Source organism: Thamnophis elegans, chromosome 1 (assembly GCF_009769535.1).
Source record: "Thamnophis elegans isolate rThaEle1 chromosome 1, rThaEle1.pri, whole genome shotgun sequence".
Lineage (NCBI taxonomy): Eukaryota > Metazoa > Chordata > Lepidosauria > Squamata > Colubridae > Thamnophis > Thamnophis elegans.
In genome coordinates, this window is record NC_045541.1 from 132,777,204 (window position 1) to 132,804,382 (window position 27,179).

The window sequence follows — 27,179 nt, forward strand, 5'->3', positions numbered from 1 at the left end:
AAGGGGACGTGGTGGCGCAGACACTGAGCTTGTCAATCAGAAAGGTCAGCAGTTCGACGTTTTGAATCCCTAGTGCAACGTAACGGAGTTACCCAGCTTCTGCCAACCTAGCAGTTAGAAAGCATGTAAAAATGCAAGTAGAAAAATAGGAACCAGTTTTGGTGGGAAGGTAACAGTGTTCCACTCTTCGGCTTTGAAACAGAGATGAGTACCGCCCCCTAGAGTCGGCAACAATTAGCGCATATGTCCAAGGGGAACCTTTACCTTTAGATTTAACTAAGCACCTTCCAGTAGGTTTTGGATTACAATTCTCAAATTCCTGTCCAGTATGGTAAATCCACTGGTGCTCCATTTCCACAAGGCTTAGTGCCCATTCTTAATTCACCCACTTTACTAACATGCCACTAGTTGACTGACCCATTAATATATCGCAATGTAATGTTTTTCTTCATGTTTCTTTGATCATTTCTCAATAGTACAAATCCTTTTAACATCAATCTACATAATAGAAGCAATTAAAATAATAGAGCTGCAACGGGCCATTTAGACCATCAATGTTCAGTGCAACAGTCCAAATTAAAGTATCCCCAATAGATGGCTGTCTAATGAAAGTCAGCCACTGCCTCTCTAGATAAATTGGTTTATGTAATTAATAAACACAAAGTTATCACTTGTTTCACTTGTTTTTCAGTTTCCCTAACTTAACGTTTTTTTTTCTGTTAAGCTCAGCAATATGAATGCAGTGTTTTTATTTTTAATTTTAAAGATCCAACCTTTCCTAAAAAGTGACCTGAAAAGGCAACTTATCAAAAATAGACAAAAGATGGAGCGGGGAGTTTAAAAATCCAGCCAGCTAACAGAACGTTGCAAAACTGCAATCTTAATTAGAAGCACAAAAAAAAATGATATTAATCATTTTTAAAATTCAAACAGAGAGGCAGCCTAAACGGCACTGTAGCTCAAAGCAGGGATGGACTGCTACGGTTCGCGCCCACCCAGTAATCAGGCAGAGAACCTGTTGCTGAAATTTTTGAAGTCCACCCCTGGGTAAAAGTGCTTTTCCCTTATATCTTTCCTTTTTCTTGATTTTGTAGGATGAAATGCCATTAAAGCGATCACAGAGGTTTCTGGGGATGCTAATTCCAAACCCTGAAGTACTGCTAGTAAAGAGGATCTCTCCTAATCTCCACCTTCAATTCTTCAGATATTGATGGGGTAGGTCTACTTAATAAGTGGCTGTGATCATTGACCTGGGTTTTTCCTTGGAGGAGAATGAGATGTCGGGATGAAGATGAGAAGCCCTCATTGCAGGTATATCTGCTATACCTTTAGACATTGATCTGAAGTCCTAAGTAGGGAGTCCTGCTAGCTCACCTCTATGATCCACAGCTTTTGAGCTCTAAGCATTGCTGCTATTACCTGGAGAAAAGGTTAATGGGAAAAGAGTGCCGGACTGCAAGGTCAGGCTCCCCTGGGAAAAGCAGACACCTTGGGAATCAAAATCACAGTGACTTACAGTCGAACCTGGGATGAGCCAGTTTCTGGATACTATATAAGGGAATATCGGAGGCTGATACATTTGCTGAAAACAGCATTCTTTTTAATTTGCCTTTCACTCTCACAGTTAGGATAAGAGACCATGAACTGGTCTTGGGTATGTTTACTTTCATCTGGACTTCTGGCGTCTTCTTAGAATAGTATATATCAGTGATGGCTAACCTTTTTGTCGTCGCATGCCGAAAGCGCCCGCCTCCACCCACCCGCATAATGCAATGCATGGGTAACATGCCACCTGCCCCTGTGCAAATGTGCCTGATCACCCACGCTCCCCCGACCTGCCCCGTATGGGCCCAGTATGCCTCCCTGCAGCCTCCTGGGAGCAAAAACGGACTGCAGGGCGGTACACTGCACCCCGCCGTCCGCATTTTGGGCCTAGTAGGCTTTCCTGCAGCCTCCTGGGATCAAAAACGGGTCACGGGGGGGTTGCTACACTCCCCACGCTCCCCTGCACCTATGTGGCCCCCCGTGCATGTGACTCCCACACATGCGTGTGTGTCTCTTGCATGCGCCCCGCCCCCACATATGTGCAACAGAGACCCAAAAATCAGCTGGCTGGCGCGAGGCACGTTCCACATGTATGGTGGAGCTGAGCTGGGGCAATGGCTCATGTGCCCGCAGAAAGGGCTCTGTGTGTCACATGTGGCATGTGGTTTACCATCACATGTATATATCTTGGCTTTAGCATCAAAAGATAATGTTAAAATACTTCCTGACAACTCTGAAGGCTGGTTTAGCAAGGATCTGACTGTTTTCTGCCCTCAATCTCTATATCTCTCTATAAAACAGCAAAGAGGAAGCTTATAAAGGGACAAACATATCCATCAGATATGAAAGTCTCCTTTGAGAGGTCCTTTTCAGTCTCAGAAACCTAGTTTCTCTCTTTTCCCCTCTTAGGCATTTTACACAGCAGAACTTCCTAAGAGACCCCTGATTTACAGATGGACAACATGATCATGACCACGTCTTCATCAGAAGATACGAATTCCGTCTCTCTGAATGTTCTCACCTATCTGGATACTCTGACCAACACTACAGAGGAGCAATGCTTCAACGCCCGTTCCCACAGCACTGTCTTGCAAGGGCTGCCGTTTGGTGGTGTGCCCACAGTACTTGCTCTCAACTTCCTCCTTTGGATGGTGAGTGAGAAGGAGAAAAATGATCTCCCTTTATAATCTGTTCACAAATCATCACCCATCACAGGTAGGAATGACAGACAAGCAGTAACATTTGGACAGTTGTATATCTTTGCATCAAACACAGTGCATGAGATATAGCAGTTTTCTCCTTCATTCCCTGACATAATTCCCACTGGTTTCTTCCTTAAATGTTTCTTGCTCTCTTAAGGAAAAAAAAAAACCCTCCACCGATACAAAGAGAGATATTTCCCCCTAAGTATTAAAATTAAGGCAAGCACATCATATGACCTTTAGTCGGAGTGGTGTGACTTCATATTGGTAGTGAATAGGAATAACCCCATTCAGTCAGTTAGGTGACAACAAACTTCCCTCTGCAATGTTGTTTCTGACTTTCACCCTAGCCAGTGTTCCACACAGGCCTGGTAGGTCTGCAACCAGACATCCAGTATATATATTTCATCTAGAGCAGGGATGTCAAACTCGCATCATATATCATGACTTTTTTCCCCTTCACTAAACTGGGCGTGGGAGTGACACTCCCGGACTGTGGGCTGCGAGTTTGATAGCCCTGATGTACAGCAGCAGTCCCCAATCTTTCCATCTTGAGGCCCAGCCCAGGGAAGGGGAGGGCGGCATGAGAGTGGTATGCGTACATGTGCGCACAGCTCCATTAGTGTAAGCAGTGGTTGTGCTTGTCCTCCACTTGCGTGAATGGAGCTTCACGAGCAGAAGGTGCTTGCCCTCGTGCATGACGTTCCACTTGTGCAAGCAGTGGGCCCTTGCACTCGCATGTGAAGCCCCACTCATGCGACCGGAGAACACACAAGCAGAGGGCACTTTTTCTTGCACACAAAGATCCACTTGCGCAAGCACTTTCCCATCACTCCCGAGGTCCTGTTTGAAACAGGCTATGGGCCGGTAGTGGGCCGCAGCCCAGGAGTTGGAGACTCTTGCTGTAGAGACCATCTCAACCAGCAAGCAGGAGAATTCATAATTTCTTGGTCTTCTTTACTTTGTACTGTTTTACACTTTTTCTCCAGTTTAACTCAAGGTTAGAATTCAACTGAGAGGCGCATTTGTATCTTAGTGTCAGTTCTACATATATTCATGCTATGCAAGACAGAATTAGCATATAAAAATTGCTGCCTGTTTATTTTCCCATCTTTAATTTATATTGGCGGGGTACATGCAACATATCTAACTAGATCTGTTATAAACAGAATGGATGCATTTGTACCACATGTTAAGCTTCATTAATGTTAATCTTAGTTCCTTTGGTGGTGCTGTGGATGCATGCATATGAATGCAGCCTGCTTACAATTCAGTGAGTTGTGCAAACCCAGAAAATGATTCAAAAACCAATTTTTAGTATTTAAGTGAGCTCTGAAAATCTATGGAAGAAGAAATTCCATTCTGCAGTTATTGTTGTTCAACTTTTACTGCAATTTCTGTCACAGACAGGGGGAAAGGAATGGAGTATTTACTTAGCGAAGAAGATCATTAAGCCGATAATGCTTCTCTCCAACTGCAGGTACTTCTCTTCATCTTTTCCTGCCTTCGGAAAGCAGCTTGGGATTATGGGCGCCTTGCCTTGCTGATGGATAACGACAGGTAAAATCTAACCTTTCTTAAAGGATGCAAAAGCGAAGGGTACAGAAAGTAGTTTACCAGATGTTTCCAGTTTAATCCCCACAGATGTGTTGCGACTGCAATTCTTAAGTATTACCTGCCACTAGCAATCCAAGCATTTGGGAGGGCATCAGATTGGAGATGGCTGTTGTACATAGTCCAAAATTATCAGTACTTATGGGTCCTCTGTTGAGAATATAATGCAGGGCAGTATTATTAAAGCTTCAAAACCTGGCAGAGTAATAGGAAAAATGTCATTAATGCTACATGACTAGTAGACGGTGAAAAATGTTTAATTCCAGTAGAAGAAAAAATAATGAAATTTCCTTAAATTTCCCTTTTAAAAGACGAACAATCCAAAGCACCTTCATAACATTTGTAATATAAGATGAACTCACAGAATTGTGGAGTCTAAATAATCTAGTCCATCTCTTTCTAATGTGCATAGAAACCAGTTGAACTAGCTGTCTCGCCTTCTCTTTGTAGCCTCCAGCGATGGAGTACCCAGAACTTTCAAAAATAGATTGTTCCACTGTTTTATAAATCTTGTCACCCAAAATGTTTCTATATTCAATCAATATAGTAAAACTGCACAACTGTAAAGACAGGAGCAGCAACAAAATCTGACTGTGACCATATTAAAGAACTGGCTGAAATTATGATGGAATATGGGAGAAAAAACTAACTTCTTACCTTATCCATTGATATGTCGTACTGAAAGTTCCAGTGGGTTTACCACCGGCCAAGGTTTTGAAAATTAAGATGTCTGGAGGAAGATTGTGGACTTAAAAGGCATATTTTAGTGAATAAGAAATTAGAAGAGCAAGATGTAAGATACTTTTGGGCAGAAGATCACATGATAGTTAATTGGTGAAATAAATCAGTGAACCAAGAAATCTCTGGTTGATAACTTGCCTCAGGAATGATTTCTCTAAGTGGTAGCTATATGTTAGCCTTAATAGGCTTCCTTCTATTCCCTGTAATGTAGGAATAATCAAAACAGCTTTCTTGGAGGGGGAAAAAAAACCCCAATGCAGTTCTGAAATTCTGATCCTTTTTGAGATGTTTGTCTTCATCCCATCATATCTCAGTAATATTGCTTGTTATTACTCTCCGAATGTTTCCCTCCCACTAACTACTGTTCTTCTTCTTTTAATCAGCCGTTTGCCTCCAAGAACATGGGACTCCTATGAGTAAATGATACAGTGGTGATAAGGGAATCGAAGGCTTGGGGAATTGGGAATTCTTGTGAAAGAAAAAGAATCACCACTGCTTTTAAAGGAGCATTCGAGAGTCTCAATTCCACCCAGGATCAATTAGCTTTCCCTAAATCAACTGTTTGTCAAGATGGAAAAGGTTTCTCCATCTGTATTTCAAGGAGTTCTTGGCCTTGAAACTAAAAAGAGCCAGGGGCAAAACAAAATAAAATTATATCAGTGATACTTTCTCTCATCCAGAGAAGGCAGAAAAGAAGGTGGGTTGAGTGGTGGAGGCAGATTGGATTAATTTTGTTAGAGATGTTAAGTAGGGTGAATCTGCTCCTGATTGTCCCAAAGATGATTTTCCAAAGGCAATAGGATTTTGTGTGTGTTTTTTCCCTTGAAGATGATTCACTTCTCATTCAAGAAGCTTCTTGGATGAGTAGTGAAATGTCTTCAAGGGGGAAAAAAAGAAAGTCCATTTGCCTTTTGAAAAAACACCTTTGGAACAACCATGACCTGGTGACTCAGAATCTCGATAGACGTTCTGCTCCATTTTAATTCACTTCCTTCCCATTTTGCAGTGGCTTTTCTTCCTTTCATATGATGTTTGAATGTTGTCCTGTAACTTGGGTAAACTTTAAAATATTCTCTTGTTTGCTAATCTATAATATATTGTCTGTCTGATCATGATGGGTTTCATTTGATTGTTTAATGTTGGGTGAATGGGAAGGTTAGAGTCAGCATCTAATACTTAAAATACTGTTTCTTCACCATTACCTTAAAGTAGTATATTCAAATATCCATGCTTTTAATCTATTAATCTTTTCCCAATATGTAGTGGGTGTCCTTTTCATGAATGCTATAGTATTGTAATTACTCTTACTGAAATTCTGATCTGGCCATTCTTAATGCTATTTTGTAACATTTATTAATCCTTGGTTTGTATAAATAGTCTGTTACTTTTCCACTGGTGATTTGATTTAGCTCTGGGCATTGTTCCTTCTCCTGTTTATGGTACACCTTTTCCAGATATAATTTTCAAGTAAGTGCCAAAGATTGTAGATATCGAAATGGAGTCCAGAATGAGGGCTTTAAATTTTGGACTTAGTCTATCCATGAAATACTACCTATGAGCAAAGGGATGTTTAGGTTATGAGTTCTTCCATAGGGATCTTGCATTACCTCAGCCATGCTTCTATTCAGGGAGTATCACTGCACAATAGCAATGCTGTAACATGATTGATGCACTTATTTTTCCCCCTAACTAATGGACCAAATGACTACTACAGCAGAGAGCAATAGGGAAGGGGGGGATTCCCATCATACAGTCCATGAGCTTCAAACCTGTCAAATTATGGTTTCCATGCTGGGGTTTGCTATATTCTGGTAGATATGAATATGGTCAACCCTAAAGGGGGAGACTATGCTTCATCCGCAGAAGTTCCCAAATGTATTCCCAGCATCTTCAGGGTTTTTTTTTAAAAAAAAGCTAAAGTTCATTTTAGATGGTATTGTGCTAGATAAAATACTTTCAAAGGAATATTGGGAATTACAATTCAGCAACATCATAAGTTCATCATCCTGGCCGTTAGATACCCAAAGATGCTAAAGTAGTATAAGACTGCTGCTGCTTCCTAAGAGCAGAAAAATTAGAGAAAGCAATAAAGAAATGGGAATTTAAGCCTTTCTAAGAAGTAGGAATTGTTGCTAGCATGCCCAAAGCCAACAGGCCATACTATCTATTGGAGCTCTCAGAACAGTTGAACTATGGATAATTCCATTCTGTATTTCATTCTTCTTACTAGTTTGCCTCAGACAATGTAACCTCTAATTGAACATTATCTTCCAAATGCATATATCTACTCTCTTCCTTAGATAATTCGCTGTAGCCACTCTACATAGTAAATATACTTGTTGGACAAACTCTTATTCTTCTTTTATTTTATTCCAGTGATAAGAGCTGCATAAGCAAACTGTGGAAAAAATCTTTTTCATTAATCTTGTATTTCATCTTAAATTATTAGTGCCTTTAATATAATTGGACAATATAATTATTGACACCATGATCTCAAATGGTGCGAAAAACGTGAAGCAAACTGTCTATTCTCATGCAGAATGAAATAATAAAGTTGCAAAGCGATAAAGATAGGAAAACCAGAGCATACTGTATATCAGAATCTAATAAAGGTAACCAGAGGCTTCTGATTTCTCAGCTCCAATAAGATGCCACAGAATATTATCCAAGATAGTTTAAAGAATTCATATGACTGCATTTTCTAGCAATCAATCATGCACCTAAGATTTTGTTTCCCTATGAAGTTTTCCATCCCTCCCCATCTAAGATTAGTAAATTCTTACTTGAAGCAAACAAGATGTGGCTGATTCAAGTGGTTCAGGCAAGAACAAGGATATATGTGCTTGTGTACAATCCCCAAATCTTCAGTTCATTAAAATGCTTTTGGCTGCATATATTCTTCTGGCTTCCAATTCCATACTCTCTACAATGGCACCTACACACTTCTTTCAAGACCACTAAAGCTGTAACATTTATTGGAGAAGGGCAGAAATGTGTTTTCTTAAACTTTCTTGAGCATCAATATCTTCTTGGAATATTGTCACTCTTCTTCTTTTAGGCTTCTTGGTGTCCTGAGGTTGTGGAACTGTATATATTTAAAAGTGGCCTGGTTGGAATAATATTCTTCTCTCCCTTTTTTTTTCTTTTCCACCTCTATATCTAATTTACACTGTCTTCCTCTTATCTTTCTCCACGTTCCCCCCTTTTTCTTCTCCCTGCTATTTACTTCCTATATATGGGAAGCCTGACATCCCTCTTCTATGGAGAACAAAGTGAAAAAGAGAAGTCCCCTTCTGAGAGCAGCCCCTTGGATGCTGACAACAAAGATGTGGTAAGTTTGAAAGGCACTGCAGAGGAGGGGGGATTAGAAAAAAAAACTGTATGACAAAGAGAATTCCTATCCCTATTTGCCCACTTCCATCAACTTGATAGAGGAAAGCAAAATCAGGGTTGCTGATGACTTGAGAGTGAATGGTATCCATCAGTTTTTATATAAATTTCCCAATAAGGCAAAAGTGATTGTCATTGCTGCTCTTGTCAAGCTGCTATTTTCTGATACTAATTTGATAAAGTTAGATCAAAAGAAATGCCAAGTTCAGTGAGGTAAATGGTCCATCTGCCTGAAACTTTGATAATTTTGTACAATATTTTTCCCTCAAAAATGTCTGGAAAAGTTAAAAGACATTTGGACAACCTGTCTTCATAATGGTTTATTTCCAACACTGTAATCAGTTTTAAAATTGTACATCCTTTTAAGTCTGAATGCCGATCTCATGGCCACGTCCCTTACTGTATCTTTCTTATTCCAAGCCAAGAGTTGAAAAATCCATGTCCTTCCAGATGATGTTAAATTTCAACTCCTGTGTCCCTGTGACCAATGTTATTTGGCATTAAAGGGGGCTGGAGTCCTACAATGTTTATGGATCCATAAAGATTTTACCTTTGTTTAAGACAAGTTTAATAATATGCTCAGTTACTTTACTCTTACACCATATCTAAGGGGAAGAAACGGACAGAAATAGTAATTTCTTCTATAATTGATTTTAGCTAGTTCATTGAAATTCTCCAATTTCCTTCCTAGGGATTCTGCTCCTGGCTTCTTTCAATTTATCAGATGAAGTGAGTACATATCACTATGGCGATATTGACGAAAGTTCATAATCTGCTCCATCTTTTATGTGATAGAGTGATTACTGTGATGATTTCAGCCATGGACTGTTTGCCCTCTCTTTATATTTCTCTATGTAAACTGATTTTTCCCCCCTATTCTTGCTCAGAATCAGCAACAATGAATTCACAGAGGCTTACTTTGAATAGATATGCCCTGCATATAATTATAGGGGTCATTATGATGAGGGATTAACATGACTTTGATGGGGCTGGACCTATGGCTCTTCAAAGAGAGCCCAGATAGTGAAATTGACATGGTGTAGCAATAGCAGTTGTTGAAAGATAATCCAACTTTAAAGCTTATATAATCATTGCTCTTGATTTAAGTGGTCAGAACATGACTAAAGTATTGCTGATTTGTTTTAGTTGGAAATGAGCGGTTGATACCAGTAGCCTGAGCTGTCTCTTCTCTTGAATGCTTTGAACTGAAATCAGACCCTGAATTGCAGTGTTTTAATTAAAAAAAACTACTAAGTCATCAACGGAATAACAAATAAATGAATGGTATTATTATTATTACTTGGTTATCATTAGGTAGCAGAAAACCCCCTTTTCATTTTGCACATGCAAAATCAAAGATGCATGTGGCTTTTTATGATGAAATTTTTATCCTCTACAATCTGAAGCCTAATTCCCCAGTTAGCCAACTGAGCTATTATGAAAATTGTGTTTCCTTTCCATGCTGGTTGATTAAAAAAAAAAAGTGAGAGAAATTGGAAATTCAATAAGGAATTAATTTCTCCTCCCACTCAGTTGTCTCTTCAAACAGAAGAAATCTTTCCACTCATTTAGCTATTGCTGTGTCATAAAGATATTATTTTCAAAGGAAAAGGAAAGGTTCATTTGTTACAAAAAGCCATCTTTTACTGAGATCTAGTATGTTTATATGGGTTTTATGTTTTTAATTTCAAACTACCAGAATCTGAGAGTGAGATGGGTGGTCTCTAAATTTTTATACACACAGACACATATCGCTGATAGAATTATTATTATACAATTGTATCACAGCAGCCAGTTGTTTCGCCGGATTTGGCATTGGTTACTAGTCGGGCCCCACCCAGGGGCCTAGGACGTCGTAACGTATTTTCGTAATATGCGTGCAGATCCAAGCAGTGCGGCTTTTTGCATTTGACTGATGGTGATTTTGTCAATTTTTAACTGTTTTAAATGTAATTCCAGTGCTTTTGGTATAGCACCCAGTGTGCCAATTACCACTGGAATTATCACTGCTGGTTTGTGCCATAGTCGTTGAATTTCGATTTTTAAGTCCTGGTATTTTGTGATTTTTTCATGTTCCTTCTCGGCGACCCTGCTATCACCTGGTATTGCGATGTCTATGATTGTGACCTTATTTTTCTCAACCAGTGTGATGTCTGGTGTATTATGCGCCAGTATTTTGTCCATTTGTATACGGAAATCCCACAAGATCTTGACTATCTGATTTTCGGTGACTTTTTCAGGCTGATGTTCCCACCAGTTTGTTGCTGTTTTAATATTATAATTTTTGCACAAATTCCAATGGATCATTTGTGCTACTGAATTGTGCCGCAATTTATAATCAGTCTGCGCGATTTTTTTAAAGCAGCTGAGTTTGTGATCAACAGTTTCATCAGCTTCTTTGCAAAGTCTGCATTTGGCATCATCAGAGGATTTTTCGATTTTGGCCTTAATGACATTTGTTCAGATAGCTTGTTCTTGCGCAGCCAGGATTAGTGACTCTGTTTCTTTCTTTAATGTACCTGTTGTTAACCATAACCAAGTTTGTTCACTGTCCCCTTTATCTTTTATTTTTTCCAGTAATTGGCCATGCAGTGTTTTGTTCTGCCAACTCTCCAGTCTTGATTTTATCACATCTTTTCTGTATTCTTGTTTTGTCTGTTGGGCCTTCAGTAGATTTTTGTTCTTTACTTCGATTAATAGATGTTCTTGACTTTCTTTTAAATAATCAGCCAGTGCATGTTTTTGTTTTTCAACTGTTCGCTTCACTTGTAATAATCCTCTGCCACCTGATTTTCGGGGCAGATATAGTCTATCAGTATCACCACGTGGATGTAAACTGTAGTGCATTGTCATTAGTTTCCTGGTTTTTCGGTCCAAAATGTCCAAATCAGCTTGTGTCCAGTTAACTATACCAGCTGTGTATCTTATAACTGGTATTGCCCAGGTATTTATGGCCTTGATTGTATTTCCACCATTCAATTTAGATTTCAAAATTTTCCTAACTCTGTTGGTGTACTCTCACCTGACAATAGTTTTTACTTCTCCATGCTTGATGTTATCCAACTGCAGAATGCCTAAGTAGTAGTAGTTGTTGTTGTTGTTATTATTATTATTAATAATAATAATAAATAGTAGTGTTGAGAATTAATTCCTGCTTCTTCCTAATCAATACCTCAGTGTTTAATATGCAAATTGGAACATCATGATCTTTTGGAGTTCTCATGGAAGTGAATTTTTAAAACATAATGTTCGGTTGTTGTTTTTTAATCCAAAGGCATGTGAAATTCATGTTCTAACACATATTTGGAAATGCCAGATTTGAGAAAAACCTGTACATGTATTTTTTACAGAAATATGTTCCTCATCTGTATTTTTTTTTAAAAAAAGAATGCAGATGAACCAGTGGTGGGATTTAGCTAGTTCGCATCTATTTGGGAGAACCGGAACTTTCTAAGCAGTTTGGAGAAACAGTTGATGGAAGAAATCTCATTTTGTTTTTTTCCACGTTACAGGGCTAATCCTGTAAAGAAGGCAGGAAGGAAACATTCTGGTGTTCTAGCGTAAAAATTCTAGCGTAATTTTTATTGTCCTGCTTACAGAAACTGCCTCTCTGGTTAACCCTTATTACATTATAACAGCTAAAGCGAAGCACCCATCGACCTGAGTGATGTTCAGATGGCCACGCCCACCCAGTCACATGACCACTGAGCCTTGCCTACCCAGCTGGTCATTAGGGCAGAGAACCAGTTGTTAAATTATTTAAATCCCACCACTGAGATGGATGTATAAGAAGAAGAAAATAATTTATGTATGAAAACCTAGGAAAAAAGGAGTGTGTGGGGAAGTAAACAGAATAATTTTTTGAAAGCAAATTCATTAATGCTGTTTTCTTATCACCCTGACCCATCCTTCCCCAACCTTGTGCCCTCTAGATGTGTTGAACTGCAGGTTTCCTGCTGGCTGGAGATAAGGAGGGTTGCAATCCATCACATCTAGAGAGCACCAGGTTAGGTAAGGTGGTATTTGAGGTATCATGTGGTGGCTCAGAAAAGCAATTTTACATTGAATTACTATGATATATTGCTATTTCACTTTATTATTGTTTTATTTAAGGGGAACTCCTCTCAAGCCCTTTTCATCCTTTTATGCTAAAAAATTCCAATTCAAAAACTGGTTTTAAAGTTTTAGTCAGGATATCTGGATTTTGTTTGTTTTACTGCCTTTTTTGATTTGAGGATACTCAATATAGTAAGGAATGGAATTCTGCTTTGGGTGTGCATACTTACGGAATAAAGAGCCCTGCTACTACTTTTTTTGTCACATAGGCCTAATTTTATCAAGCATAAAGCACAGAAATAAAATCCCTCTATTGAGCATGTCATCTATTTTATACTGGCAAGAAAACTACATAGTCAATGTTGTTCTTCCCCACCCCACATTTCTGGATGAAAAGAAAACTATGGAAGGGATCCTATTGAGTTGACATGTCTTTCTTTCTTTCTTTCTTTCTTTCTTTCTTTCTTTCTTTCTTTCTTTCTTTCTTTCTTTCTCAGAGATGAAGAAATTCAAAGCAAGTGTGGAATTGATGCCACAACCTACCTCTCTTTCCAGCGGCATCTGCTGGTGTTGCTCTTGATTGTCTGTGTGCTCTCTGTGGCTGTCATCCTTCCCGTCAACTTCTCTGGTGATCTCCTTGGTATGTAGCCTTTCAAATTCACTGGACAATTAATTGTTGAGAGCACCGGTATTCTAAAAGCTTTAAAATACCACTGTACAACTTTGGAGGCATTATGAGTACAATGCTGGGCTTAGAAGAATAAAATGCCTTTTGTTTAAAATGTACTAACTTCTGTTTCCTTTCTCTCTTTCAGGAAAAAACCCAGCTAATTTTGGCCGAACCACAATTGCAAATGTTCCCAAAGAGTAAGTGATTCAATTTCTTCAGAGTTGAATTACTCACTGTTTATAATGATGGCATTGTGGAGCATTTTCTGCAAATATATAAATAAATACATGTTCAAGAAATCCTTATTTATTTTGTTTAACATTCTGAGTGCAGTATATATGTGAATAAGTGGCTTGCAATGTTTGTAGGAATATAATAATAAATATAAATTTATATTAAAAAATAATCAATATAAATATATATCCAACTGTGTTTCCCCTCAAAAAGAACTACTGTCTTTGACAAATTCTGCACCACTGATTTCTATAATATAGCTTTGTCATTTTGAATTAATGCCAGATTAAATTTTTATTTTGATGTTCCACCATGGAAGCATTAAAATGATTTGTTTTCCTTCAAGGACTTTGTTTGACTAAGGCTTCTTCCATGCATTAATCATGATTCTGTGACAATATGCAATGGTGAAGCCAACTTTCTATATTACAGATAGACCAATAGCAATAGCAGTTAGACTTATATACTGCTTCACAGTGCTTTACAGCCCTCTCTAAGAGGTTTACAGAGTCAGCATAAAATGTCTTTGAATCAAAGGCTGGCATCTTCTAGGAAATAGTAGTTATGTTGTTTTCTGATTAAGATACCTATTTTTTTCCCATCTGAAAAATGTCTCTCCTTTTTGCTCTATTGCAGTGACCGTCTCTTGTGGCTGCATAGTATCTTTGCTCTCCTCTATTTCATCATCACTGTTCTCTGCATGACTCATCATTCCATCCAATTAGAGTATAAAGAAAATGAAAAGGTAATAATTGCAGCGGCCTCGTTGACACCTTCCATTCTGACCTTTCAGAGACGGGACACTCTAGATTAGTGTTTCTCAACACTAATTGGCAAGTTTAAGATGTGTGAACTGCATAGTAGCTGGGGAATTCTGAGAGTTGAAGTCCACATATCTTAAACTTGTCAAGACTTAAAAATACCGACCTAGACATTCATCATTTGTTGTATCAGGCCAGAGAAGAAATGTGTCCAAATATTAGTTTGAGATTGTTTAAATGCAGCAACTCAGTGACAATACAAATCTTGTTCTGAGAGGAGTAAGCTTCCACCGCATAAGCAATTTGCCCCCTCGGGGTCATAAAATAGGAATAGATATACAAAGCCCTGCATGATGCAGGATGAGAGTGACACAGCAATATTTTAATTAGCCATTTCTATTATTAAACTCTTCTTACCACTAAATATTTCCTTGCAATGTTTAAGCAAAATATATCCTCTTGTAATTTAAGTCTCTAGTCCTACACCAGACGAAAATAATGAATACAAATAATACTAGAGTTTAAGTGGCAAAATACTGGAAACTAACAAATGTTACAAATGTTACAACTATGAAAGAGTCTCCATTTCTGACCTCTTCCTTTCTTGTCTTTTAGCTGGCTCGCACATTGATGGTCACCAAGATTCCCAAAGAGATCACAGATACATCTCTTGTTGTCAAACACTTCCAGTAAGTGCAACTATATGCTCAGTATAATTATTATTTTTCATAAACATGCTCTTCCTCTTTTAGCTAATGATAACCATGGGTGAGGAGTCACTAATAAATATGTTCAACAGTGCAGGTAGTCCTCAACGTACGACCACAATTGAGCCCAATTATCTTGGGACACAATTGTTGTTCAGTGAGACATTTGTTAAGTGAGCTTTGGCCCATTCTATGACCTTTCTTGTCACAGTTGTTAAGTGAATCACTGTAGTTGATAAATTAGTAGCCCGGTGGTTAAATGAACCTGGCTTCCCCATTGACTTTGCTTGTCAGAAAGTCACGAAAAAGTGATCCCATGATCTTGGGATGCAGCAACGGTCATAAGTATGAACCAGTTGCCAAGCATCTGAATTTTGATCATGCGGGATGCTGCAAAGGTTGTAACTGTGAAAAACATTCATAGATCACTTTTTTCAGTGCCGTTGTAAGTTACTAAATGAATTGTTGTAAGTCAAGGACTATCTGTAGACAACCTAGCATGGAGTCCTGAAGTAGAATAGAATAGAATAGAATAACAGAGTTGGAAGGGACCTTGAAGGTCTTCTAGTCCAACCCCCTGCTTAAGTAGGAAACCCTACACTACTTCAGACAAATGGATATCCAACATCTTCTTAAAAATATCCAGTTTTGGAACATTCACAAGTTCTGGAGGCAAGTTGTTTCACTGATTAATTGTTCTAACTGTCAGGAAATTTCTCCTTAGTTCTAAGTTGCTTCTCTTCTTGATTAGTTTCCACCCATTGCTCCTTGTCCTACCCTCCGGTGCTTTGGAGAATAGACTCCCTCTTCTTTGCCACTTTATGCCACTCTATACTTTCTTCCAGCTTGACATGAAGCTGTTGGCATACATACATAAGGTAGGATTATTAAGCTCATGTAGCACTCCTTCCTGCTTAGAACTTCTCATATACTTTAAGCTCATCTGGAAGCTGTTTCAACCATTTGTCAACTGCAGTCTCATTTTTGTGCAATACACTAGTAGTCTTTATACTTTGTGGTTTTATATCTAGAATTCACTTCAACCATATAATGCTGCACACAGTATTAGAATTTCCTTTCAACCAGGACATTATCCTCTTTATTTTCTTTCCAAATCTCTCTAACCAATTGGAGAGAGATCTATATAAAACATTCACATTAGCTTGGATGAGACGTCAGCTTTTCACAAAGAGCCCATTTCCATTATGCTTCATTTTGAAGAGTGAGTCACTACTCTCATGTATTGTGCCAGATATCATTAGAGATCAGTTCACCTAAATTATGTCAGACTATCACAAGCATCCAATTGCCAGACAATGCATAACTATTAATGTCTGTGAAGCATGAGAGGCTGAACATTTGATTCACAAGGATGCCGCTTTTCCTTGTTTCTGACTATCCAAAACCGCCTGAAAATAATTTAGCTTGCTATCTACCCATATATGTGAAACCACAGTGAAAAACTGAGAATAAAATTATAATTAGAGTGTTATTTATTTATTTATAAAATGTATTGGTTGCCCATCTGGGTGGCTTACAATCATGAAAAATAAGTATAAATATACTGAAACATAAATAAATTAAAAACCAACCAAACACTCTAATCCAGTTAAAGATGGGAAGGGTGGTGGGATCTGTTCTTAATCAATCAAATGAGCAACTCAGATTTTGTCTTTCTTTCCTAGCTGGAGTTCTATCTCTTAATTCTGAAAGTATGCCAACTCAAATAATATCAGTTACAATAACGAACCGTTATTTTCCCTTTTCATGAAACATTTCCTCTTGTGAGAGTTGATTTCTGAAAGCTGATTTGGACACTGATTGATTAATTATGACCCATCAACTTGGTGTTGCTTCTTATCAATCATATAGATACATTTTCTCCATGATGATCTTTCCGTAACATGGTCCCTCAAGTCTTCCAACTATGCACCCATCATTACTGTAATTGAGCCTATCCTTCTTGCTGCTGGTTGTCCTCTTCTTCTCTTTCCTTCCTCCTTTTCCAGTGTTTGAGCCAGAGGTGGGTTCCTATCACTTCAGACCGGTTTGACCGAACCGGTAGTGGTTTAGCAGCCTGGGTCACTGGAACCGGCAGCGAGCCAGGTCTGCCATGCCCCTGAACCGGCAGTAATTTTTACGTGCACTGAACTGGCAGTAATGCTGGGAGCAGCCCACTCCTGGTTTGAATCTTCTTTAAATAGCCGGGTGTTTGCCTAATGTGTCCAAATTAGGATAATTCAGTCTTAGCCATTTGTGCCTTGAGTGAGAATTCTGGTTTGGTTTCTTTGAAGACCCATCTATTGTCCATAGTACAGCCAAGAATGGTATTCTCAGGAGTCTTCTCCAACATCAACGTTCAAAAGCGTGTCAATGCTTTTTCTCTTCTGCTCCATCAAAGTTCAGCTTTTGCTTCCAGTGAGTGTCACAGGGAATATCATGCTTCACACTATTCTAAACTTTTTAGGTATAGGCACATCATGGCATTTAAATAACTTTTTCAGTACCTTCTCTGTCACATTTAATCTACAGCATATTTCTTTTTTAAAAATTTTTTTAATGTTTGAATAAACACAAACAAACAAGTCACAACAAACACCATACAAACATATTCCATTACAAATTATAAAAAGTGTGTCAATTAGTTACAAAGAGCTTTCGTGCATCCCTTCCACAGTCAGTACCTAAAATCCATATCAAATTATATATTTTACATCAAATATATTTATATATATATTACTATCATCATACCTCATCATTCATATGACTATAGTTGTTTTAACATCCCTTTATAAGAAATATTCCAAAATTCAAAGCAAAACCACATAATGGCATTCCATTATCTATTTTCAATATCATCCAACAACATTCTATCTTTGTGAAACGTTCTAAATAAAATGTCTTTGTTAACAAAGTTTCTAAACCTCCTTTCTTAATCACTGTTTACAATTATAACCAATTTCAATATTATAGGCTTTCATAGATAACTAAGTTTCAAAACTTCCTTTCATGGTCACCATTTAAAAATTTATACTAAATTTTCTCTTGTTAAACCAATACATATGTATACATTATATCATTATCAGTTATTTATTTAACTATATCCATGATCAATCCAGTTTCAATATTATAGGCTTACCTTTCATGGTCACCATTTAAAAATCTATACCAAATTTTCTCTTGTCAAACCAATGCATATGTATACATTATATCATTATCAGTTATCTATCTAGCTACATCCATTATCACTTCATTTTTAACATAATGCTCTAATTTTAACTATTTAGCTAGTATTTTGTTAATAGTTTTCATATCTCAACCTGTGTCTTTCCAGTAGTAGTAGAGTCTTATTTCTTTTGCCTTATGTGGGATTAATCTTCTGGTTATTTCCTTAATCAACTGTGTAGACTTCTCTTCGCACGTTGTTGCTTGTTGCATGTCTTATAAATTCTCTATAAATTCTTATAAATTCTCGAAACCCTCCATCAGCTTCTTTAATCAGCTTATCTTTGGTTATCAGTAGTGCTTTTGTCAAAGTTCCTCTCCTTAAATCCATCAATTCTTCTCTTTTTTTCTCCTTCTATACCTTGAAATCTGGGGTAGAGTTCCTTTCCATCTCTCTTCCCTTTCCATGTTCCTTTCTTTCCATTTCCAACTACGCTCAGATCACTGTCAATATACAAAGTTATCTTGCCTCTTTGTTCATTTTTCCCTTGGGTTTTTGAGACTCTAACCTCCACTTTTTCCTTTAGCTGGCTATCTTCAGTTTCATCAAATTTTGCTATATTACCATCTATATTTTCCAATTTCTTCTCAATTCTCTCTGATGTTTCTAATAATTTTTGAATTTCAAACATAATCTGTTGTTATGTTATGGTTTCATGCTGAATATCATGCTTCACACTATTCTAAGCTTTTTTTAGATATAGGCACATCATTTTTTTTAGGTATTTTATTAAAATTTATAGGCCGCCCTTTTCCCTGAGGGGACTCAGGGCGGCTTACAACCATTAGGGAGGGGGTACAATACACAATAAACGATATAAAAACAAGATAAGTAGTAAAAACACAACATGCATTCTACATTCAACAATCGGGTGGGGCAAATTAAGGACTTATCCCCAGGCCTGTTGGGAGAGCCAGGTCTTGAGGGCTGCGCAGAAGGCCTGGACGGTGGTGAGGGTGCGTATCTCGACGGGGAGATCGTTCCACAGGGTCGGAGCTGCAACAGAAAAGGCTCTCCTCCATGTAGTCGCCAGTCGACATTGACTGGCGGATGGAATTCGGAGGAGGCCCAGTCTGTGCGATCTAATCGGTCGGAGGGAGGTAATCGGCAGAAGGCGGTCTCTCAAGTACCCAGATCCACTACCATGGAGTGCTTTAAAGGTGGTCATCAGTACCCTGAAGCGCACCCGGAGATCGACAGGTAGCCAGTGCAGCTCGCGGAGGATGGGTGTAACGTGGGCGAACCGCGGTGCGCCCACTATCACTCGCGCGGCTGCATTCTGGACTAACTGCAGTCGCCGGATGCACTTCAGGGGCAGCCCCATGTAGAGCACATTGCAGTATTCCAGCCTAGAGATCACAAGGGCTCGAGTGACTGTTGTGAGAGCCTCCCGATTCAGGTAGGGTCGTAACTGGCGGACCAGGCGAACCTGGGCAAATGCCCCCCTGGTCACAGCCGACAGGTGATGATCGAGAGTCAGCTGTGGATCCAGGAGGACTCCTAAGTTACGAACCCTATCTGAGGGGTATAAAATTTGACCCCCCAGCCTGATAGATGGAACATTTAAATAACTTTTTCAGTACCTTCATACCTTCTTTGTCACATTTAATCTATGGCATATTTCTTGACTGCTTGTTACTTTGCTGCTGATTCTGAAAGGCAAAAGCCCTGTACCATTGGGATACCTTCACCATCAGTTCTAAGGCCAGCTATTGTACCTGTTGTCAATAGTTTAGACTTATTTGTATTTAATTTTAGTCTTTTTTTTTCAATGTGCTGCTTGACTTTTATTGCTAGCATTCTTTGCAGATTGAAATTAGCGTCATCAGCATAGCGTAGCTATTAACATTTTTTCCTCCAATTTTAAAGCAACACTCTTCCAATCTTAATATACTATATACAGTGTTATATTATACTGTATATTCATCAAGTAGGTCAGCAGTCCCCAATCCTTCTGGCTGGGTGGACAGGCAGCAGCAGCAGGGCAGCAGTGACGTGAGGGAGCAGAGAATGGTTTTGGAGGCACACCTGTCACTTGCACAAATGGAGCTTTGTGTGTTCACCCACCACTTGCATAGCCTGGTTCCCAATGAGCCATGAACCGGTACCAATTCAAGAACCCCTGATGTAGATTGAATAAATAAGTGGAAAATCTTATCTCAATTATCCTCCTGGAGCCAGGCTATGTACATACTGTGACTTCTTGACCGGTGTATGGGTTTTGTGTGAGAACAATGTTCTGGGAGTGACCATTTTTACAAGCACATTTACAGTGAATATCAGATCTTTGTTATTCAATACTTTGATTATCTCTTCTGATAGTGAGGCTTATCCAAGCTGCACAGTGACCGGGGTCCAATTTTGCTCTGATGTTCGCAGATTGATGAAGCTGGATTCAGAAAGGTAGGCTATCAAAAGTCTTGCTTAGAGCTGAGCTGTTCTGAGCCCCTTAGAATGTGTGGAGGAAAATGTCCTGGGATCTCTCTGCATTGGGATCATGCTAAAAAAAGACGATAATAATAACCACCATTGTAAAAAATGTCATAACCTTTCTTCATCTCTTGAAGAGGCAAAAAGGAAAGTAGTTTCTTGTCCTTTGTTCAAGAAACATTTTTTTTTAACCTGGTATGATTTAGCCATGTATTTACTCCCTTATAATATAAGTGCCACAAAAGAACCCGTTAATTCTGTTTCCTCTGCCTGACATTTTTGCATTGTTTTTATCCAAGTAATTCACTTCAGTTTCTATATTAATCTGCTATTTTTTTAAAAAAAAACTTATCAAAATATATATTTAATACATTGGTTCATTTTATTTTATTTATTGTTCTTTTAAAAGAACCCTGCATTTCAGGTTATAATTCACTAGATTGAATACTTCGGAGTTAAAAAATACCAATTCATAAAAAGGGTCAGCTTAGTGAAATGATTGAAAGCACTAAGCTAGTAACCCAAAGTGAGATGCTAGCTTTGCCTTAGGCACAAAATCAGCTTGGTTGACTTTGGGCAAGACTTTTGCTATCAACCTGAGGAACTAGGAAATGGCAAACCATTTCTGAAAAATCTTGCCAAGGAAATTGCAGAGACTTAAAGGAACAAAAAATGATAATATATCTGGAAATGCATTTAAAGTCATACATCTTTTATAGTTTTCTGAAAACAGGGCTACAGAAGCAATCAGCAGTTCTGGTCTTGGTGAAAAGATACAGTATGTCAAGCTCATTTTGGAAAATTAAAAACCTTGGCATCAAACCTGAATTCTGGAACAGGGAAAGAATGTCATCATTTGAGACACTTGTTTCAAGAACAAGTTGAAACCCTTTTCAGTGTCCAGTCAGTCTTTTGTTCTGTGAATAAAAGCAGTTTCCAATTTTGAAGCTGCTGCCATGAAAGGAAGGTTGCAGTACAAAAAGGCATTCCTAATTTCCTATAGGCTTTTTAAGTTTTTCAATATTAATACCATTTAGTAGTAGCAAATGAGGTGAATCAAAATTAAATATAAAAACCTCCACTAAAATAAAACAGAAATGAACACTTCCCTTTATTTCTCATGTAATATAACATTTCTGAAGTAACAAAAATATGACAGTTTCAAGAATATGTAATTAAATGTTGTTATATTTTGAAATGCATTGATAACTGTGTTTTAATGCTGTGAAAGGTTTTTAAATACTTGGGAGAAATATAAAATCCAGTGGATAATTAAATAAGGTACTATTTCCTTATTGGCATGAAAATATTAAATTCTCTAACCATTTTTGGTTTGAAACTCCCCCCCCCTCAAAAAATGTACCTGTCTTGCTTACATATACCTTGAACACCAAGGGACCAGTTGAGTTTGTTTATAATATTAGGAAAGGAATGCAACTATGGCTCAATAGGCATATATTATCCTTGTATGACAAAAAAAGGAAAGAAGCAACATCTTTAATTTAAACACATAACAAACACAATAAATCAGACCAAAATTTGCTTGCCCTAGCATTTGTCTCTCACAGTGGCTAATCATATGCCTATCAAATAGTAGCCATCTAAACAGAACAAGAGTGTCTTCCAATAATACCATCAAAACCAAAAACCAATGAGAGGGTCCATTAATTTATCTTACCTGCCTTTTAAAGTCAACTAAATTGGAAATCATCAGAGGGGTGCTCTAATCAAAGCCCTACCTACCAGTTGGCATTATTCACCAGCTTTCATGCCATCATAAAATGCACCATTTTCTGAATGATATCTCCAAACATTAGTTTTAGTATAATTACATATCATCAAAAGAGAGGACTCACAAGATCCAACCTAGGAATAATGGAAGCCTAATTCAACTTGATTTGATCCATTATGGTCTTCACCATTCTTCCTAGAAAATATTCTTACAGTTTCAAGAGCTGTGGTGGCGCAGTGGTTAGAAGCAGTACTGCAGGCTACATTTGCTGATCACTGGCTGCCAGCAGTTTGGCAGTTTGAGTCTTATCAGCTTAAGGTTGACTCAGCCTTCCATCTTTCTGAGGTCGATAAAATGAGGACCCATATTGTTGGGGGCAATAGGCTGACTCTGTAAACTGCTTAGAGAGGGCTGCAAAGCACTGTGAAGCGGTGTATGAATCTGTGCTATTGTAATTGGTATTCATTCCAAGTCAAAAGTGCCAGAAATTTTCATTTGTAAGGACATGAAACACGAGATTTTGGAAAGTGTCATAAAAGTGTCATAACGAAATGGATGGCTGCATTAACATTGTTTTTCCCTAATTTTGTACCTTCCAGGCGCAAGGCAATGAAAGGGAGGCTTTACTTCACAACCAAGGCTCAAAAGGGGGGGAAGATTATGATCAAAATCCATCCGTGTTCTCGAATTTTCTGCTGCCGTATTTGTGGCTTTGAAGAGGTACAAAGAATATGAATATATGAACTGGTCGTAAAAAATCTGCACTGGGAACTTTGGGTCTCATGTTCCCCCCATTGCTATGTATATGCTGCAAGTCATTGACTTGGGCGAGAGACAGCTTCCTTCAGTATCACATACTGACCATAGAAGAAATAAAAGCTCAGCTCAAAAAGAAAGTTCTGCCATCCCATTCACCTAGGCTGAGCACATACCAAAGATAGGATTTGAACTTTGGACTTTGAAAGCATTATTTTTAGTGGGTAGCTGTGCTCAGTTAAGCTCTGAATGAATTTTTGTTCTTGTCTTAAAAAAGAAGATTGTAGCCATGCCACATTCTCATCACTTACACCAGCATTTCTAAACCTGAGCCATGTTCATACAAATAGAAAATCTGGAGGAGTTCAATCCTGGGAGTTGCTCAGTGATTGTCTCATCACAGCATTATCAAGGGACCATACAAGTAAACACACGTCACTTTTCAGTCTAAAAAGAAACCATGATGGGACAGGTTTTCTGGAGATAGTTCTAGAGAAACAGCTCTCCCATGCTTTTTATCCCCATAACAGTAAACTTGTCTGGAGAGTTAGCCAAAAAGAATGACTGATGACCAGGATGGGGACCTGAATGCCAGTACTATTCACCTGTTTAGCAAATATATAAAGGGAATTATCTGAATATCCTGGTAGCATTAAAAAAACCAATAAAAAGCAAAAAGAGAAAAGGGTCTGATCAATTCAGGTACATTGGGTACTTAAAAGTGGCCCTAAGTTTCAGACTTGCACTAAAGTCAGGAATAAATTATGTTGATTAAAATAACATTTTCCTCTCTATCTTATTATAGGGCTCCCAAAGCAATTCAAGCTCAGTAAAATTTTTATAGATGGTAGTACAGCTCTGTGCCTTTTCTGAAAGTCTGTTCCCCTTAGCACCATTGTGAGGACATTATAATCTGATATGTCTTCCTGTTACTAAGCCGTCATGTACTTGATATGGTTGTTGCTGCTGCAGTTCCTCTCTCCCCCTTGCATTGACACACCTTCCTGGAACAACCAATATTTTTTTTTCCTGGCTTCTAATATTGTTATTAGCAATTACAGGAACTGGGCATGGCTAGTCTAGTGAAGAGAAGGACCAGGGGAGACATGATAGTAGTGTTCCAATATTTGAGGGGCTGCCACAGAGAAGAGGGGGTCAAGCTATTTTCCAAAACACCCGAAGGCTACACAAGGAATAATGGATGGAAACTGACCAAGGAGAGATTCAACCTAGGAATAAAGAGGAACTTTTTGACAGTAAAAACAATCAACCAATGGAACAGCTTGCCTTCAGAAATTGTAGAGCTTCATCACTGGAGGTTTTCAAGAAGAGATTGGACTGCCATTTGTCAGAAATGGTATGGGGTCTCCTGCTTTAGCAGGGGATTGGACTAGATAATCAACAAGGTCCCTTCCAACTCTTAATCTGTTAAAACTGTTATGAATCTGGTCATAGATTCTCTTATCACAAGAAGCATCATTTGTTTATCCTCTTGGTGGAAATGCTCGGATTAATCCATCAAATATCATTTCACATTCTTTCCCAATGTATTATTTGGAGAGACAACCAATGAAAGCTGCCTCTGGGAGAATATAGGAAGTTTGTTGACCCCCTCCAGCATTTATTCTAGCAAACACTTTAAAATCAATGAAAAAAAGAAGTATGGTTTTATGGTTTTATTATTTATAGGCCGCCCTTTTCCCTGAGGGGACTCAGGGCGGCTTACAATATATAGGGAGGGGAGTACAAGACAGTAAGACATAACAATACATAAGTAAAAATAGTACACAACATTCATCATTCAGGTGGGGACTGATTACGATCTTTATCCCCAGGCCTGACGGGATAGCCAGGTCTTGAGGGCTGTGCGGAAGGTCTGGACGGTGGTGAGGGTACGAATCTCCACGGGGAGATCGTTCCAAAGGGTCGGAGCTACTACTGAAAAGGCTCTCCTCCGTGTAGTTGCCAGTCGACACTGACTGGCGGATGGAACTCGGAGGAGGCCTAATCTGTGCGATCTAATAGGTCGCAAGGAGGTAATTGGCAGGAGGCGGTCTCTCAAGTACGCAGATCCACTACCATGAAGGGCTTTATGTGTGGTAAGTAGCACCTTGAAGCGCACCCGGAGATCAACAGGTAGCCAGCGCAGCTCGCGGAGGATAGGTGTTATGTGGGCGAACCGAGGTGCACCCACGATAACTCGCGCGGCCGCATTCTGGACTAGCTGAAGTCGCCGGGTGCTCTTCAAGGGCAGCCCCATGTAGAGCACATTGCAGTATTCCAGCCTAGAGGTCACAAGGGCCCGAGTGACTGTTGTGAGGGCCTCCCGGTTCAGGTAGGGTCGCAACTGGTGCACCAGGCGAACCTGGGCAAATGCCCCCCTGGTCACAGCCGTCAAATGGTGATCGAAGGTCAGCTGTGGGTCCAGGAGGACTCCCAAGTTGCGAACCCTGTCTGAGGGGTATAAAGTTTGGCCCCCCAGCCTGAGTGATGGAACACTAGCCAAATTATTGGGAGGGAAACACAACAGCCACTCGGTCTTCTCCGGGTTGAGTACAAGCTTGTTAGCCCTCATCCAGTCCTAACGGCTTCAAGACCCCGGTTCATCACGTCCACCGCTTCATTGAGTTGGCACGGGGCGGACAGATACAACTGGGTATCGTCCGCGTATTGGTGATATCTTATCCCGTGCCTCCGAATGATCTCGCCCAGTGGTTTCATGTAGATGTTAAATAGTAGGGGGGATAAGACCGAACCCTGCGGCACCCCATATGTTAGGGGCCTAGGGGTCGATCTCTGCCCCCCAACTAACACCGACTGCGACCTGTCCGAGAGGTAGGAGGAGAACCACTGCAAAACAGTGCCTCCCACCCCCACCTCCCGCAGTCTTCGCAGAAGGATACCATGGTCTCCCAGAGCCAAGGTGGCGCAGTGGTTAAATGCAGCACTGCAGGCTACTGCTAGATCAGCAGGTCAGCGGTTCAAATCTCACCGGCTCAGGGTTGACTCAGCCTTCCATCCTTCCGAGGTGGGTAAAATGAGGACCCAGATTGTTGGGGGCAATATGCTGACTCTCTGTAAACCGCTTAGAGAGGCCTGAAAGGCCTATGAAGCGGTATATAAGTCTACTGCTATTGGTCGATGGTATCGAAAGCCGCCGAGAGGTCAAGGAGAACCAGGATGGAGGCATGGCCTCCATCCCTGGCTCTCCAGAGATCATCGGTCAATGCGACCAAAGCGGTTTCTGTGCTGTAACAGGTCTGAAGCCGGACTGGAAGGGGTCTAGGTAACTGGCTTCCTCCAAGGACCGTTGAAGCTGGAAGGCCACCACCTTCTCAACAACCTTCCCTACAAAGGGGAGGTTGGAGACTGGACGATAGTTGTTGAGAACAGCTGGATCCAAAGATGGTTTCTTCAGGAGGGGTCTCACCACCGCCGCTTTAAGTAAATTAAATTTGTTTTTTTTTTAATTAGGTGGATGCTGAGCAGTACTATGGGGAGCTAGAGGAAAAACTGACAGATGAGTTTAATGCTGAACGCAGCCGGATTGCTCTCAAGCGTCTTGACATGGCCTTTGTCACATTCCAGGATGAAAGAATGACAGCCACGTGAGTATTCCTACTACAAGCCTTTATTATCTAAGGCTAAGAAGCCAATGGATGAGCAATGGAATCTTTGCAATACTTCAAAATTAGCAGTAGGCTTCTACCACAGTTTGAGACTGAAGGAAAATTTAGAGAAGATTTTTCTTTCAAACTTTATGATGTGTGGAGATTCCTCCTTTTTTTTATTCTGGAACTATTTGATGGGTGCAATTGAGTCATATTCCATGTCTAACTTAAATCTCCCTTAATATTTAAGATCAGATGTCCATCTGGGGGCATTAAGCGGCTTCTTAAATCTTATAGTGTCATACATTAAAGAGCATAGTTTATTTCATGTTATGCCTGAATCTCTATAAACGTGTAAGTCTGTTGAGTGACATTTGCAAAAGATTGAAGTGATATAAATGTGTTAAACAAACAAACAAAAAAGAAACTGGTAGCTAACCACATAAATAAAACTGTTGAACTGGATAGAGCAATCAGTGTGATTTTTTTTCTTATTCCAACACA

At 39.3% G+C, this 27,179-nt stretch overlaps 1 protein-coding gene across 3 annotated transcripts in view; it reads left to right on the forward strand.

The window, feature by feature from the left end:
- Positions 1–27,179, forward strand: part of TMEM63C (transmembrane protein 63C) — an 80,736-nt gene that overhangs the window by 36,895 nt on the left and 16,662 nt on the right. For 2 of the 3 annotated variants that reach the window (XM_032232092.1, XM_032232083.1), the window contains exons 4-16: positions 1,095–1,215; positions 2,455–2,696; positions 4,228–4,307; positions 5,486–5,518; positions 8,346–8,433; positions 9,184–9,221; positions 13,046–13,188; positions 13,364–13,415; positions 14,089–14,197; positions 14,829–14,902; positions 20,469–20,549; positions 22,908–23,028; positions 26,539–26,672. In XM_032232092.1, the coding sequence (XP_032087983.1) occupies positions 2,499–2,696; positions 4,228–4,307; positions 5,486–5,518; positions 8,346–8,433; positions 9,184–9,221; positions 13,046–13,188; positions 13,364–13,415; positions 14,089–14,197; positions 14,829–14,902; positions 20,469–20,549; positions 22,908–23,028; positions 26,539–26,672 (1,151 nt within the window). In that variant the 5' untranslated portion in view covers positions 1,095–1,215; positions 2,455–2,498. The remainder of the gene's footprint in view (positions 1–1,094; positions 1,216–2,454; positions 2,697–4,227; positions 4,308–5,485; positions 5,519–8,345; positions 8,434–9,183; positions 9,222–13,045; positions 13,189–13,363; positions 13,416–14,088; positions 14,198–14,828; positions 14,903–20,468; positions 20,550–22,907; positions 23,029–26,538; positions 26,673–27,179) is intronic. The other variant, XM_032232099.1, reaches the window with a different exon arrangement.